The 14,160-nt window shown below is 36.3% G+C and overlaps 1 protein-coding gene across 1 annotated transcript in view; it reads left to right on the top strand.

Annotated features, from left to right (window-relative positions):
* si:dkey-159a18.1 (sortilin) overlaps window positions 1–14,160 on the top strand; it is a 32,097-nt gene that overhangs the window by 15,421 nt on the left and 2,516 nt on the right. The window contains exons 11-18 of the mRNA XM_059326300.1: window positions 4,196–4,348; window positions 5,556–5,653; window positions 7,405–7,504; window positions 7,592–7,766; window positions 8,721–8,914; window positions 10,232–10,424; window positions 12,369–12,485; window positions 13,513–13,657. Coding sequence (XP_059182283.1) covers window positions 4,196–4,348; window positions 5,556–5,653; window positions 7,405–7,504; window positions 7,592–7,766; window positions 8,721–8,914; window positions 10,232–10,424; window positions 12,369–12,485; window positions 13,513–13,657 — 1,175 coding nt within the window. The remainder of the gene's footprint in view (window positions 1–4,195; window positions 4,349–5,555; window positions 5,654–7,404; window positions 7,505–7,591; window positions 7,767–8,720; window positions 8,915–10,231; window positions 10,425–12,368; window positions 12,486–13,512; window positions 13,658–14,160) is intronic.

Raw genomic sequence — 14,160 nt, 5'->3', positions numbered from 1 at the left:
TCATTTTGTGTCTTTTTTGGTCATTTTGTGTCTTTTTTTTGTCATTTTGTGTCTTTTTTTAGTCATTTTGTGTCTTTTTTTAGTCATTTTGTGTCTTTTTTTGTCATTTTGTGTCTTTTTTTTAGTCATTTTGTGTCTTTTTTGGTCATTTTGTGTCTTTATTTAGTCATTTTGTGTCTGTTTTGGTCATTTTGTGTCTGTTTTTAGTCATTTTGTGTCTTTTTTGGTCATTTTGTGTCTTTTTTTGGTCATTTTGTGTCTTTTTTTGGTCATTTTGTGTCTTTTTTGGTCATTTTGTGTCTTTTTTGGTCATTTTGTGTCTTTTTTGGTCATTTTGTGTCTTTTTTTAGTCATTTTGTGTCTTTTTTGGTCATTTTGTGTCTTTTTTTGTCATTTTGTGTCTTTTTTGGTCATTTTGTGTCTTTTTTGGTCATTTTGTGTCTTTTTTAGTCATTTTGTGTCTTTTTTTGGTCATTTTGTGTCTTTTTTTAGTCCCTTAGTCCAACATAAAATGTGATTTTGAATCTTTTTTTTAACTTTCAAAACACTATCATGCTCAATCAAGAATTTTAAATGTTGCAAATGTGCATTAATTTCAGAGTACACTGAGACATTAAACTGCATCATTTTCAATTAAATTCTGCAAAAAGTTGGTGTGTTCTAAAACTTTTGACCAGTAGTGTGTATTTGCAAGCATGCTCATGTTGTGAAGACGACGTGACAGAATTTATAGCTCTCTCAGCTCTCTTTTGTTGTAATGGAAAAGCTCAACGGTGAAGGACGGACTGGTTTCACAAGTTCTTAGTGTTGCTGACAAATCATTCCATCATACTGAGAGTGTGTTTGTGCATGCAAGTCCAGCTGCCCACTCTTTGTTCCTCTCTCCCTCCCTTCCCCCCTCTGTTTCTCTTTTCCTCATTTACATCTATTGCTGTTTCCTCTCACATTATTATTATTATTTTTTTTTTTTTGTCTGGCAAGTGCTCCACTTCGGGCTGTATGGGTCAGATGATGGGACTTTTTTACTGCTTAGATAAATAGGGGAGATATGGGGGAGAGGGGCTTTATCTTTTGTTGGCTGGAGGGAGGGAGATTTAGTTTACACTGCAAAAGCTGACAAACATATCTTAGGATCAGGGTGTAACACGTACACACACACACACACACACACACACACACACACACACGGACACACTTAAAAGCACGTCCATCACCTCCCTCAGCTGAGCTTGTCCTTCATGGCTTTAGCTGACACGTGTTTGAGCTTCACACAGTAAAAATATGATTGATGATGACTTGTTGTTATTATGCAGATGTTGAAAGGTTTGTGTCAGCGTAGCGTCGCTTGTTCCCACGTGCTGATTCTCTTTGAAGGTGATACGTGCATGTTTATGCAGCGTATAGCCTCAAACAATGGTTTTGTTAAGTGCATAAATTAGGTAAGAGTTAGAATAAGTCAACATTGAATTTGGGTTACAAACGGGACACAAAGTCCTGTGTTTTGTTGGACTTTGTCGCTCTTTATACTACATCACCTGACATCCCATTAGTAGCAGCCCTGCAGGTCCTGGCTCATAATTAAGTGGGTTATATACAGATTATAGTGCATTTTTGTGTACAAACAATGAATGAAAGCAACCTGATTTACCATACTGGTAAATTATGCAATGATGGGAAGACCAAAAAGAGACTTTCAATAGTTTTTGTTTCTCAACCTTAAGAAAGAAAACAACAAGTTCCAACAAACCACAGTACTTCCTGGTGCAAAGAAGATGTTATTATGCTGATGTTGAAAGGTTTGTGTCAGCGTAGCGTCGCTTGTTCCCACGTGCTGATTCTCTTTGAAGGTGATACGTGCATGTTTATGCAGTGTAGCCTCAAACAATGGTTTTGTTAAGCGCATAAATTAGGTAAGAGTTAGAATATGTCAACATTGAATTTGGGTTACAAACGGGAAACAAAGTCCTGTATTTTGTTGGACTTTGTAGCTCTTTATACTACATTACCTCATTTCAATAGTTTTTGTTTCTCAACCTAAAGTAAGAAAACAACAAGTCATCATCAATATATTTCCAACAAACCACAGTACTTCCTGGTTCAAAGAAGATGTTGAAAGGTTTGTGTCAGCGTAGCGTCGCTTGTTCCCACTTGCTGATTCTCTTTGAAGGTGATACGTGCATGTTTATGCAGCGTATATAGCCTCAAACAATGGTTTTGTTAAATGCATAAATTAGGTAAGAGTTAGAATAAGTCAACATTGAATTTGGGTTACAAACGGGACACAAAGTCCTGTGTTTTGTTGGACTTTGTAGCTCTTTATACTACATCACCTGACTTCCCAGTAGTAGCAGCCCTGCAGGTCCTGGCTCACAATAACATGGGTTATATACAGATTATAGTGCATTTTTTGTGTGCAAACAAGTACAAACAATGAATGAAAGCAACCTGATTTACCATACTGGTAAATTATGCAATGATGGGAAGACCAAAAAGAGACTTTCAATAGTTTTTGTTTCTCAACCTAAAGAAAGAAAACAACAAGTTCCAACAAACCACAGTACTTCCTGGTGCAAAGAAGTTGTTATTATGCAGATGTTGAAAGGTTTGTGTCAGCGTAGCGTCGCTTGTTCCCACGTGCTGATTCTCTTTGAAGGTGATACGTGCATGTTTATGCAGCGTAGCCTCAAACAATGGTTTTGTTAAGTGCATAAAATAGGTAAGAGTTAGAATAAGTCAACATTGAATTTGGGTTACAAACGGGAAACAAAGTCCTGTGTTTTGTTGGACTTTGTAGCTCTTTATACTACATCACCTGACTTCCCTTTAGTAGCAGCCCTGCAGGTCCTGGCTCACAATAACATGGTTTATATACAGATTATAGTGCATTTTTTGTGGACAAACAATGAATGAAAGCAACCTGATTTACCATACTGGTAAATTATGCAATGGTGGGAAGACTAGTTTTTGTTTCTCAACTAAAAGTAAGAAAACAACACGTCATCATCAATATATTTCCAACAAACCACAGTACTTCCTGGTGCAAAGAAGTTGTTATTATGCTGATGTTGAAAGGTTTGTGTCATCGTAGCGTCGCTTGTTCCCACGTGCTGATTCTCTTTGAAGGTGATACGTGCATGTTTATGCAGCGTAGCCTCAAACAATGGTTTTGTTAAGTGCATAAATTAGGTAAGAGTTAGAATAAGTCAACATTGAATTTTGGTTTCACACAGGACACAAACAATGATCTCCTGGGTGAAAGTCCTGTGTTTTGTTGGACTTTGTCGCTCTTTATACTACATCACCTGACTTCCCTTTAGTAGCAGCCCTGCAGGTCCTGGCTCATAATAACATGGGTTATATGCAGATTATAGTGCATTTTTTTGTGTACAAACAAGTACATACAATGAATGAAAGCAACCTGATTTACCATACTGGTAAATTATGCAATGATGGGAAGACCAAAAAGAGACTTTCAATAGTTTTTGTTTCTCAACTAAAAGTAAGAAAACAACAAGTTCCAAGAAACCACAGGACTTCCTGTTGCAAAGAAGTTGTTATTATGCTGATGTTGAAAGGTTTGTGTCAGCGTAGCGTCGCTTGTTCCCAAGTGCTGATTCTCTTTGAAGGTGATACGTGCATGTTTATGCAGCGTAGCCTCAAACAATGGTTTTGTTAAGCACATAAATTAGGTAAGAGTTGGAATAAGTCAACATTGAATTTGGGTTACAAACGGGAAACAAAGTCCTGTGTTTTGTTGGACTTTGTCGCTCTTTATACTACATCACCTGACTTCGCAGTAGTAGCAGCCCTGCAGGTCCTGGCTCACAATAACATGGGTTATATACAAATTATAGTGCATTTTTATGTAGGTAAAGGTACAAACAATGTATGAAAGCAACCTGATTTACCGCACTGGTAAAATCTCAGATTTTGCACAAATTTGCTACGTTTTTATGTATTTTTTATAATATTTTGATGGATACTAATGTGGAGAGAAGAGTTTATTCAAGAGAGGAGCTTTTTTCCTTGAGTTGAAGATGTGTTTTATATATATAACAAGAACTCCTTTACAATGTATGTTTTTCCAACGATTTCCATTAGATAACAAAATAGGCTAGCAGCTAATTTCCCCCTTGTCAACTGCAGAGTACTCATGTGTCTTTGTGTCTTCCTGTTGTCGTCTGTCTCATTACAGATACTTTCTTTGGAACCATGTACACGTCCGATGATCGCGGCATCTTGTTCTCCAAGTCTCTGGAGCGCCACCTGTTTGACGGGCAGAGGAAGAGCGATTTCACCAACATCACGTCACTCAGAGGAGTCTACCTCACCAACAAACTGGACAAGGGTAGGCTTCTTGTGTGTAATGTCAGTAATTTAGTCATTTCTGACAATGCAGTTCATGTACATGGAATATGTGCTTTTAATTTGTTGGGCTCAGTGGTTAATTTCAAGTAAAACACCATTTTGCCTTAAATGCTCACTACTTTAGAGCAGCTATTCTCAACCTTGGGGTGATTTCTGGGGGTCTGGGGGTGTTAATGTGTTTTAGTCTTTTTGGTCACTTAATGTCTTTTTTTGGTCATTTTGTGTGTTTTTTGGTCATTTTGTGTCTTCTTTTGTGTCTTTTTTTGATCATTTTGTGGTCAATTTGTGTCTTTTTTGGTCATTTTGTGTCTTTTTTTTTTATCATTTTGTGGTCAATGTGTGTCTTTTTTGTAATTTGTTTCCTTTTTTGGGTCATTTTGTGTCTTTTTTGGTCATTTTGTTTCTTTTTTTAGTCATTCTGTGTCTTTTTTTGTCATTTTGTTTCTTTTTTGGGTCATTTTGTGTCTTTTTGGTAATTTTGTGTCTATTTGGTCATTTTGTTTCCTTTATTTGGTCATTTTGTTTCTTTTTTGGTCATTTTGTTTCTTTTTTGGGTCATTTTGTGTCTTTTTTGGTAATTTTGTGTCTATTTGGTCATTTTGTTTCCTTTTTTTGGTCATTTTGTTTCTTTTTTGGGTGATCTGAACTGTGAGCATGCATGTTAAATTGGGGGTCGCGACTCAAAAAGGTTGAGAACTACTGCTTTAGAGCACCAAATGTGTATTAATCCACCGCTGAAAATAGTCCCCAACAAATGCACTATTCTTTCCTGTTTGAATGATGTTTTCTTAAAAACTACAGCAGCCAGTAGTTTTAGTAAATTATCTTAGACTAAAAAAAAACATGGACGTCTAGCACTGTTGCCTTTTATTTTGAAGCCTTGTGTCTAGCATTTTAGCTGTCACAATGTTAGATTTTTGGTGCCATATAACCATATTTGGACCAGAGGAAGAGCTGACTTTCATTTGAGCTTTTCCTGGAGGCTACATCTAATTAATTTATACAGTCTAGGAAAATTACGGAGCTATTTTCTTTTTTTTTAAATAGGTTAGCCATGTAGATATAAAGACAAGAAAAATAATTTAAAAAACTTAGGTAAAACCTAGTTGAGTAGCTCTTGTTATGTCATTCACCTTTTCAGTTTGGTAAAATACTAAAATATGACTTTTTTTGTTTTTTTGTTGCAGATGGCCGTATAAGATCCGTCATTACCTTTAACAGAGGCGGCTCCTGGAGACAACTTAACAAACCTGAGAATGTAGAATGTGGAGATCAAGTCAAAAATGTAAGTTATATGAAGTGGTGGAAGAAGTATTGTACTAAAACCACCCTGTGAAATTACTCCACTACAAGTAAAAGTACTGCATTCAGAGCATACTGAAGTAAAAGTACAAAAGTATCAGCATCAAAATGTACTTAAAGTATCAAAAGTAAAAGTACTTGTTATGCAGAATGGAGCCACTCAGATTGTTTTACATATTCTAAATATATTATTGGATAATTATTATTATTGATGCATTTATGCGAGCAGCATTTACGTTTTCTCAATGTAGGACTCATTTAACTACTTACTTTTAACTATGTCTAATAATTTTGAAATGTTTATTATGTTAAATTTTGACCTGAAAAGTAACTAAAGCTGGCGGTTAGATGTAGAGTGGAGTAAAAAGTACAATATTTGCCTCAAAATGTAGTGGAGTAGAAGTATAAAGTTAAATAAAATGGAAATACTCAAGCAAAGTAAAATACCTCAAAATTGTACTTAAGTACAGCACTTGAGTAAATGTACTAAGTAACATCCCACCACTGGTTATATGTAGGAAAATCTAATACTAATCTCCATGTGCATACTATCAGCAGGGTTATTATAGTTAACAAAAACTACCGAAATAACGAAAACTAGAATTGAAAAAACATTTTCGTTAACTGAAATAAAAATAAAAACTAGACTTTTTTTTAAAAACGATAACTAACTGAAACTGTATTGCGTGGTTACAAAACTAACTAAAACGAACTAAAATTATAGTGAAAATGTCCTTCGTTTTCGTTTTTGTCAACTTTTTTCATTCATAATTCAGTGTTTCTATTTGAACATGCAACACATGGTGAATATGTTTACTGAGACTGGGATGTTTACACTAGAACCAAAATTCAAAACACCCAGAACTGTAAGAGTTAATAACCTTATTGGGGCTGAGATGATAAACCAAAGGAAATAAAGGAAACATTTATTATGACCTCTTTGAATCTGGCACCCAACACATAGCCTATTACAAAAAAACTAAAACTAACACTAAAACTAATAAAAACTAAACTAAAACTAAGCATTTTCTAAAAATAAAAACTAAACTCAAACTAATAAAAACTAAACTAAAACTAATAAAACTAAAACTAATAAAACTAAAACTAATAAAAACTAAACTAAAACTAATAAAACTAAACTAAAACTAATAAAAACTAAACTAAAACTAATAAAACTAAAACTAATAAAAACTAAACTAAAACTAATAAAAACTAAACTAAAACTAATAAAACTAAAACTAATAAAAACTAAACTAAAACTAATAAAAACTAAACTAAAACTAATAAAACTAAAACTAATAAAAACTAAACTAAAACTAATAAAAACTAAACTAAAACTAATAAAACTAAAACTAATAAAAACTAAACTAAAACTAATAAAACTAAAACTAATAAAAACTAAACTAAAACTAATAAAGACTAAACTAAAACTAATAAAACTAAACTAAAACTAATAAAAACTAAACTAAAACTAATAAAAACTAAACTAAAACTAATAAAAACTAAACTAAAACTAATAAAACTAAAACTAATAAAAACTAAACTAAAACTAATAAAACTAAACTAAAACTAGCAAACTCACTCTTAAAACTAACTAAAACTAACTGAATTTGAAAACAAAAATTCACAACGAAATTAAAACCAAAACTAATGAAAAATCCAAAACTATTATAACCTTGACTATCAGTATGATATACAAGTTATCTTAAACAAAATGTTTGTGTTTTCCATCAGTGCAACCTTCATATTCACGGAGAACACAGTCGCAACAACCGCATGGTTCCCATGTTGGCTCTGTCTGAGCCGACCGCCATCGGTCTGGTTATTGCCCATGGTAATTCATCAGCATTTACTTTTGATGTTTAAATCTAAAGTAGTGATGATAATAAGATGTATTCAGGTGATCTCCTTCCTTCTCCAGGTACTGTTGGAGACTCTCTGTCATCGTCGCAGCATCCAGATGTGTTTGTGTCCTCAGACGGGGGTTATACCTGGAGGGGGACCCTCAGGGGTCCTCACCACTACAGCATACTGGACTCTGGGGGTCTCATTGTGGCTGTGGAGGACCAACGTGAAGGACAAGTCAAGACTATCAAGTACGTAGCAGATATTTTACTTTGTGTACAATGAAACAACAGTATTATTTGGCGCTGGAGGGCAGAATATCCTTATGTTGTTAGTAGTTCTCAACCTTTTTGAGTCCCGACCCCCAATTTAACATGCATGTTGTCCGTGACCCCCGCTCACTGAACACAATCTCACACGCACAGTTCAGATCACACAAAGAGGAAACAAAATAACCAAAAAAAGTAAACACAATGACCAAAAAAGACACAAAATGACCAAAAAAAATACACAAAATGACCCAAAAAATACACAAAATGACTAAAAAGTACACAAAATGACTAAAAAAAGACACAAAATGACCAAAAAAAGGAAACAAAATGACGAAAAAAGACACAAATTGACCACAAATTACAAAAAAAAAGACACAAAATGACTAAAAAAAACCACAAAATTACCCAAAAAAGGGAAAAAAATGACCAAAAAAACACAAATTGACCAAAAAAAAGACACAAAATGACTAAAAAGACACAAAATGACTAAAAAAACACAAAATTACCAAAAAAAGGAAAAAAATGACCAAAAAAGACACAAATTGACAAAAAAAAGATACAAAATGACTAAAAAAAGACACAAAATGACTAAAAACCCCCCACAAAATGACCAAAAAAAACATTAATTGACCAAAAAGACTAAAACACATGAACACTTTAACACAGTGGAGACAGAGCTGACTTCCAAAATGATTTGGCGACCCCCAGAAATCATCTCGCGACCCCAATTGGGGTCCCGACCCCCAGGTTGAGAACAGCTGGCCTAGAGGTTAGGATTCGGGCTTGTAACTGGAGAGTTGCCGGTTCGAATCCTGGTACTGACAGGTCAAGGACTGAAGTAAATGCAGAGGTTGAATTTCCCCATTGTGGGATTAATAAAGTAATTCTTCTTCTTCTTCTTCTTCTTCTTCTTCTTCTATTTCCCGTCACCAGGTTCTCCACAGATGAAGGCCGGTGCTGGAAGTTCTACAACTTCACCGAGCAGCCGTTCTACTTTGCAGGACTCGCATCCGAGCCGGGGACCAAGGCCATGAACGTGAGCGTTTGGGGCTTCCGGCCTGAGGACGACGGCCAGCCCATGTGGGTCGCCGTCACCATTGACTTCCAGAGCCTCATTACAAGAGAGTGTGAGTAAAGACCATATAAAGACCAGTAAAGACTGTATATAAATAATGGAGGTAGTCACCGTGACGTCACCCGTTGGTTTGTGGCCCGTAGGAAGCCTCGAGTTCAGCGTTATACTCGTCTCCATCTTGCGTCGCCATCTTGTTTTTTCCGATACAGGAAGCAGACCATATTTGGACTGTGGAGGAGGAGAGGGATCTGATCACTGACTACAGCCTCTCTACACCTCAACCTGACTGAGAGAAGCTGCTGCTAATTACTGTTAGCATTAACTGGGATGTTAGTTTTAATTTTTTTCTGAGGGAATAAATCAAGTGAGAAGTTTTTTGCACTGAAATGAATGGGCAAATTTTTGCAGCCAAACTTAGCGCCCCCTGCTGGACTTTTCGGTTGATTGCAGGCTTAATGCACTTCCTGGTTGGCCTCCATGCTCAGACACGGAGTTTGCCGCCTGGTAAAGAGGCTATTCCTCTTTATAGCGCCTGTTACCACCTGGTGGTTGGTGCATCATGTTGTCTCCAGTAAGGTGGAGCCTGACAGCAGTTTTCCATTACAGAAAGTTAACAACCCATGACTTGGGACTTTCCACAACCTCAACTGCCAAGATCCTATGAGACTTGAGCACTTTATTCTTGCTTGCATGCTTTGGAAATGGGGAGCCAGTGTGTGAAACCAGTCCACATTTTACTGTTCACTCTTACTTTAAAGGCCTTAAAAAACATGTTTTATGCCAAAAGAGTTTGGATAATTTCATATATCACATTGCTATTTGTACTTTAATCTCTGTGCTCTTTAAGCTGGTTTGAAAGGAGCAGGACTGTCAGGACTGTTACTGTCAATCAAATCCAGTGAACCCCCACAGTCCAAATAGAAGTAATAACTGCCTGTTAAACTCAAAGGTTTTTCTTTGTTTTGCTTTTTTAGTCATGGATATTTAAAGGCATACTATGCAGGATTTGTCGCCTACTGTTTGTAAACACAACAATCAAACTTGGCTAAAATTTTAGGGGCTTTATTTTTTGCTAAGTGGTGACAATATTGGTCGTCGATGCAGATTTTAAAGTAAAATGACTGTTTTGTTTGTAGTACTAATCTTGTTGTGATGTCACAGCACATTTGATTGACAGCTAGTAATACCTGAAACTTGGATTTTGTGCCAATTCATGTCAAGTATGTAAAAACAGTGACTACTCTTTGTTCTTGTAATGGAATAAGAAGCATTAGATTGGATTCCCTCTAGTCAAATATAACTAGATTTTGGTTTCAGTTTACCTGCAAAATTAAAATGATTTCTAATTGGTCTTCCTCTAATTTACCAGGTAACGAGCAGGACTATGAAGAGTGGTTGGCTCATGCTACAGATGTTGTAACCTCAGAGAGAAAAGGCTGCCTGCTGGGCGTCAGAGAGACGTACAGGAGGCTGAAGAAACAGTCGGTGTGCAGGAACGGACGAGGCTTCGTGGTGAGCAAGAAGCAAAGCCCCTGCCTCTGCACCAGAGAAGATTACTTATGGTATGTTCATTTTGTTTCAAATCTGGGATCCCAAATTGTCATAATAATATATATATACACTACTGGTCAAAAGTTTTAGAACACTCCAACTTTTCCAGAATTTTATTGAAAATGATGCAGTTTAATGTCTCAGTGTACTCTGAAATTAATGCATATAACAAATAAACAATTGAAGTTAAAAAATAAATCATAGAATCAGTTTAGAAAGTAAAATGTATTCTAATATAAACTGTTGACTCATGGAAGTAGCACCTTAACAGAATGGAAATCAAATATTCTTCAGAAAGTTCTTCCCAACTCTGTTGCAGAAGTTCCCTTAAATGTGGAGCAACTTGTAGGTTGTAAGTGATCAAGAAAAGTTGGGACACCTGTAGGAATTGGTAGCAACTTAGCAACTTTCAAGGCTTGATCAACCTCCGTTGCTGCAGAACTGCTTTAAGTTGTTAACCCATTTCTTGTTCCCTGAAAAAGGCCTTTTTCTATAATTATGAAATGTACATTCTTTTCCAGTTTTGGTTAAGCTTACCTTTTTTTATTTACCTCTGGCAGTTCAACACTTACCTTTGGACCCTTTCAAGCTGTTCATTGGACTTGAACTGCTTGAATTTCAATTAAAAAATGGGAAAATTGTGGTGTTCTAAAACTTTTGACCGGTAGTGTATATATATATATATATATATATATATATATATATATATAATGTTACAATGCCAGCTGTTCATATTAAATGTGGTCGAAATTTCATATAATGTGGAAAACATATGTAAAAGTAATCTACAACAGTTTCTGACTGTTTTGAACACTGTTATTAACATTTTTTCAGACTGATGTAAGCTCATGAAAGATTTCTATATATGGTCATGCATGTTCCTGCCGTGTTTACATTATGCACACTGCTATGTCAGTTTAACTTGTATTCCTGGTGGCTGATTTTGGAAATTTCTCTACAATTTTTGGATCCCATTCCTGCTGGAACATGTTCAATTGTGTAGTTTATGGTTTCCAAACTTTTTTTACTGTAAAAAGTGCTCTACCAGTCATTCACATGGCTGTGATTAGTGCATGCTTTTTCTTTTTACTGTCCTGCAGCTGCCCTTTTAAAGTACATTTATTTATTGGGACATACTAATTTGCCATTATGCCTTGAGGTCTGACCATCTAGCTATATTCTGTGCAGAGAATTGTGGGTCAGAATAGCCAGAAAAGCATGCTAGCTAGCTGCAAAACACGACTAGGTGCAGTAGGACAGCCTTGTATTTTTTTGGGCATACAGAATTTGACATATTATGCAATGGGAATTATAACGCTCCATTAGACCTTAAATGCGTACCCTCTGTATGGAAGACCTAGAGACTTTTCGGAAGGGGGGCTTAAAGACGCAGACAAGCATCTCAGTCAAAGGGTTAATAAAGGTGCAGCAGCAGTGGGGAGAATGAGAAAAAGTGTTTTTTTTTTCTTATTTATATGAAAGCACATAAACATGATCTTATAGAAACCCAATCTGAACCTGAAAATTAGCATGATAGGCCGCCTTTAAGCTTGTATGGGAAGATCTTTTTTACACTGGTTGTCATTTTGTGTTGTTGTTTCTTTTCCTTTCGTATATATGTGTGCGTGTGTTTGTGTATGTATGCATATGTGGGCGCGTGTATGTATGTATAATTTCGCTGTATCGGTAAATTATATTTATGTTTTTGTAATACGAGACATGTTTAGACAAGGATTTTAACTTGTCATATTTAATGAGAGGGGGTGGGAGTTTATAAGTTTTACTTCTTCTCACTCCTTTTCATGTTAAATGTTTTGTCTAACTCTTTTTTTTATTATTATTTGTTTTCATATTCGAAATAGACTTAAATCAATCAATCAATCGATGTTTTGTAGTCAACAACAAATACAGCATGTGTTCCCTTGTGATGCTCTAACTTGCGTCTTTCTCCCCAGCGACTACGGTTTCTCCCGTCATGTGAACACCTCAGAGTGTGTGAGACAAACCAGCGCTGCTAATAAAACCTTGGAGCTCTGTCTGAACGGAGAGGAGGACGAGCTGCTGACCGCCGGGTAAAAACAATCACTCCTTTTTAACATGAAGACACACATTCAATTCAATTCAACTTTATTTATAGAGCGCATTTCATGCACAAGGCAGACTCAATGTGCTTCACAATGTATACACATAATTACAGTTAAAAATACAAAACAGAACACAAAGAAAAACAAACAAACAATTAAAAAACAAACTAAACAAATTAATTGAAGAGTGCAGATAGACAAGCTATGCCATATTCACCACATACACACTTAATTACTCACACATGCGCACCCACTCCCACAACCACACACGCATGCATACAGTTCAACCGAATGCTGTTGAAAAAAGATAGGTTTTTAATCTGTTTTTAAAATGGCTACTGATGTGGCATGTTTAACGAACCTGGTCTCACAGGAATCCGTGAAATAGCCACGGATTCGCTTAACTCAAAATCCGTGGAATAGCCACGGAATCACTCAAATTTCCGTGAAACTGACACGGATTTCGCTACAATGCAAGTTAATGCCAGTCATATCCCGTGGCTATTCCATGGATATTTGTTCCTATTGGTTTGTTCCAAGTCACATGACTTTCAAGGTCCCGGCGGTCAGAACAAAAAACATGGCGGACAGTTCTCTCATTTTTAGTGAAAAATTCAATATTTTGACTTAGTTTCTGCATAAAAATGGATTTTGATCACATTTCTAGCGAGAAATATATGTTTTATTTTCTAAATATTCACTCAGTGAATGTACATAATCACTTTGTATGTTGGAATAGCCACGGGATATGACTGGCATTAACTTGCATTGCAGCAAAATCCGTGTCAGTTTCACGGAAATTTGAGTGATTCCGTGGCTATTCCACGGATTTTGAGTTAAGCGAATCCGTGGCTATTTCACGGATTCCTGTGAGACCAGGTTGATTTAACTGTGTCAGGCAGGGCGTTCCACTTTCGCGGGGCATAAACACTAAAAGCTGCTTCTCCTTCTTTGGATCTGGTGTGAGGGATGAGTATGTTCCTGTTGATGCTCACACACTTCTGCCTGTCTGTAGGTACCGTAAGGTCCCCAGTGATCGCTGTGTGGGGGGATTCAGCTCTCAACTTGAGACGCAGACAGTCATCAGACCGTGTGGTGTTAAAACCAGCCCGGCTCCTCCGGCCAGGTCCTCGTCTCCAGTCACACACTTTGACACACCGGTCAGTAGATGAATCGTTTAACCCTTTGATGCTCAACATATTGACCCCCCTTCTAATGCACAACATGGTCAAAAATGACCCGCATTCATTCCCTTCATGTCATTTAATGCTGCTGTGTGTTTCTGTGCTCTATCTTTTGATATGAACTTATTTTATGATTGAATATTCCAAGTATTCTTTAAATATCTTTTTGATAACAACAGATCATTATTTCCATTTTGCCTCTCATACTTTATGAAGAAAAAAGGTGTTTGTATTATTACTTAGCTAACTACTTGGCTAAGTAGCTTGCCAAGCTAACTAGTTAGCCAAGAAGTTAGCTAAGTAGTTAGCTTAACAAGCTACTTAGCTAAATACTTAGCCAAGAAGTTAGCTTAGTAGTTAGCTTAACAAGCTACTTAGTTAAATACTTAGCCAAGAAGTTAGCTTAGTAGTTAGCTTAACAGGCTACTTAGCTAAATATTTAGCCAAGAAGTTAGCTTAGTAGTTAGCGTAACAAGCTA

This window comes from Centropristis striata, chromosome 22 (genome assembly GCF_030273125.1).
Source record: "Centropristis striata isolate RG_2023a ecotype Rhode Island chromosome 22, C.striata_1.0, whole genome shotgun sequence".
NCBI lineage: Eukaryota > Metazoa > Chordata > Actinopteri > Perciformes > Serranidae > Centropristis > Centropristis striata.
The sequence above is the reverse complement of the archived record's forward strand: the minus strand, read 5'-3'. Positions and strand labels throughout refer to the sequence as shown.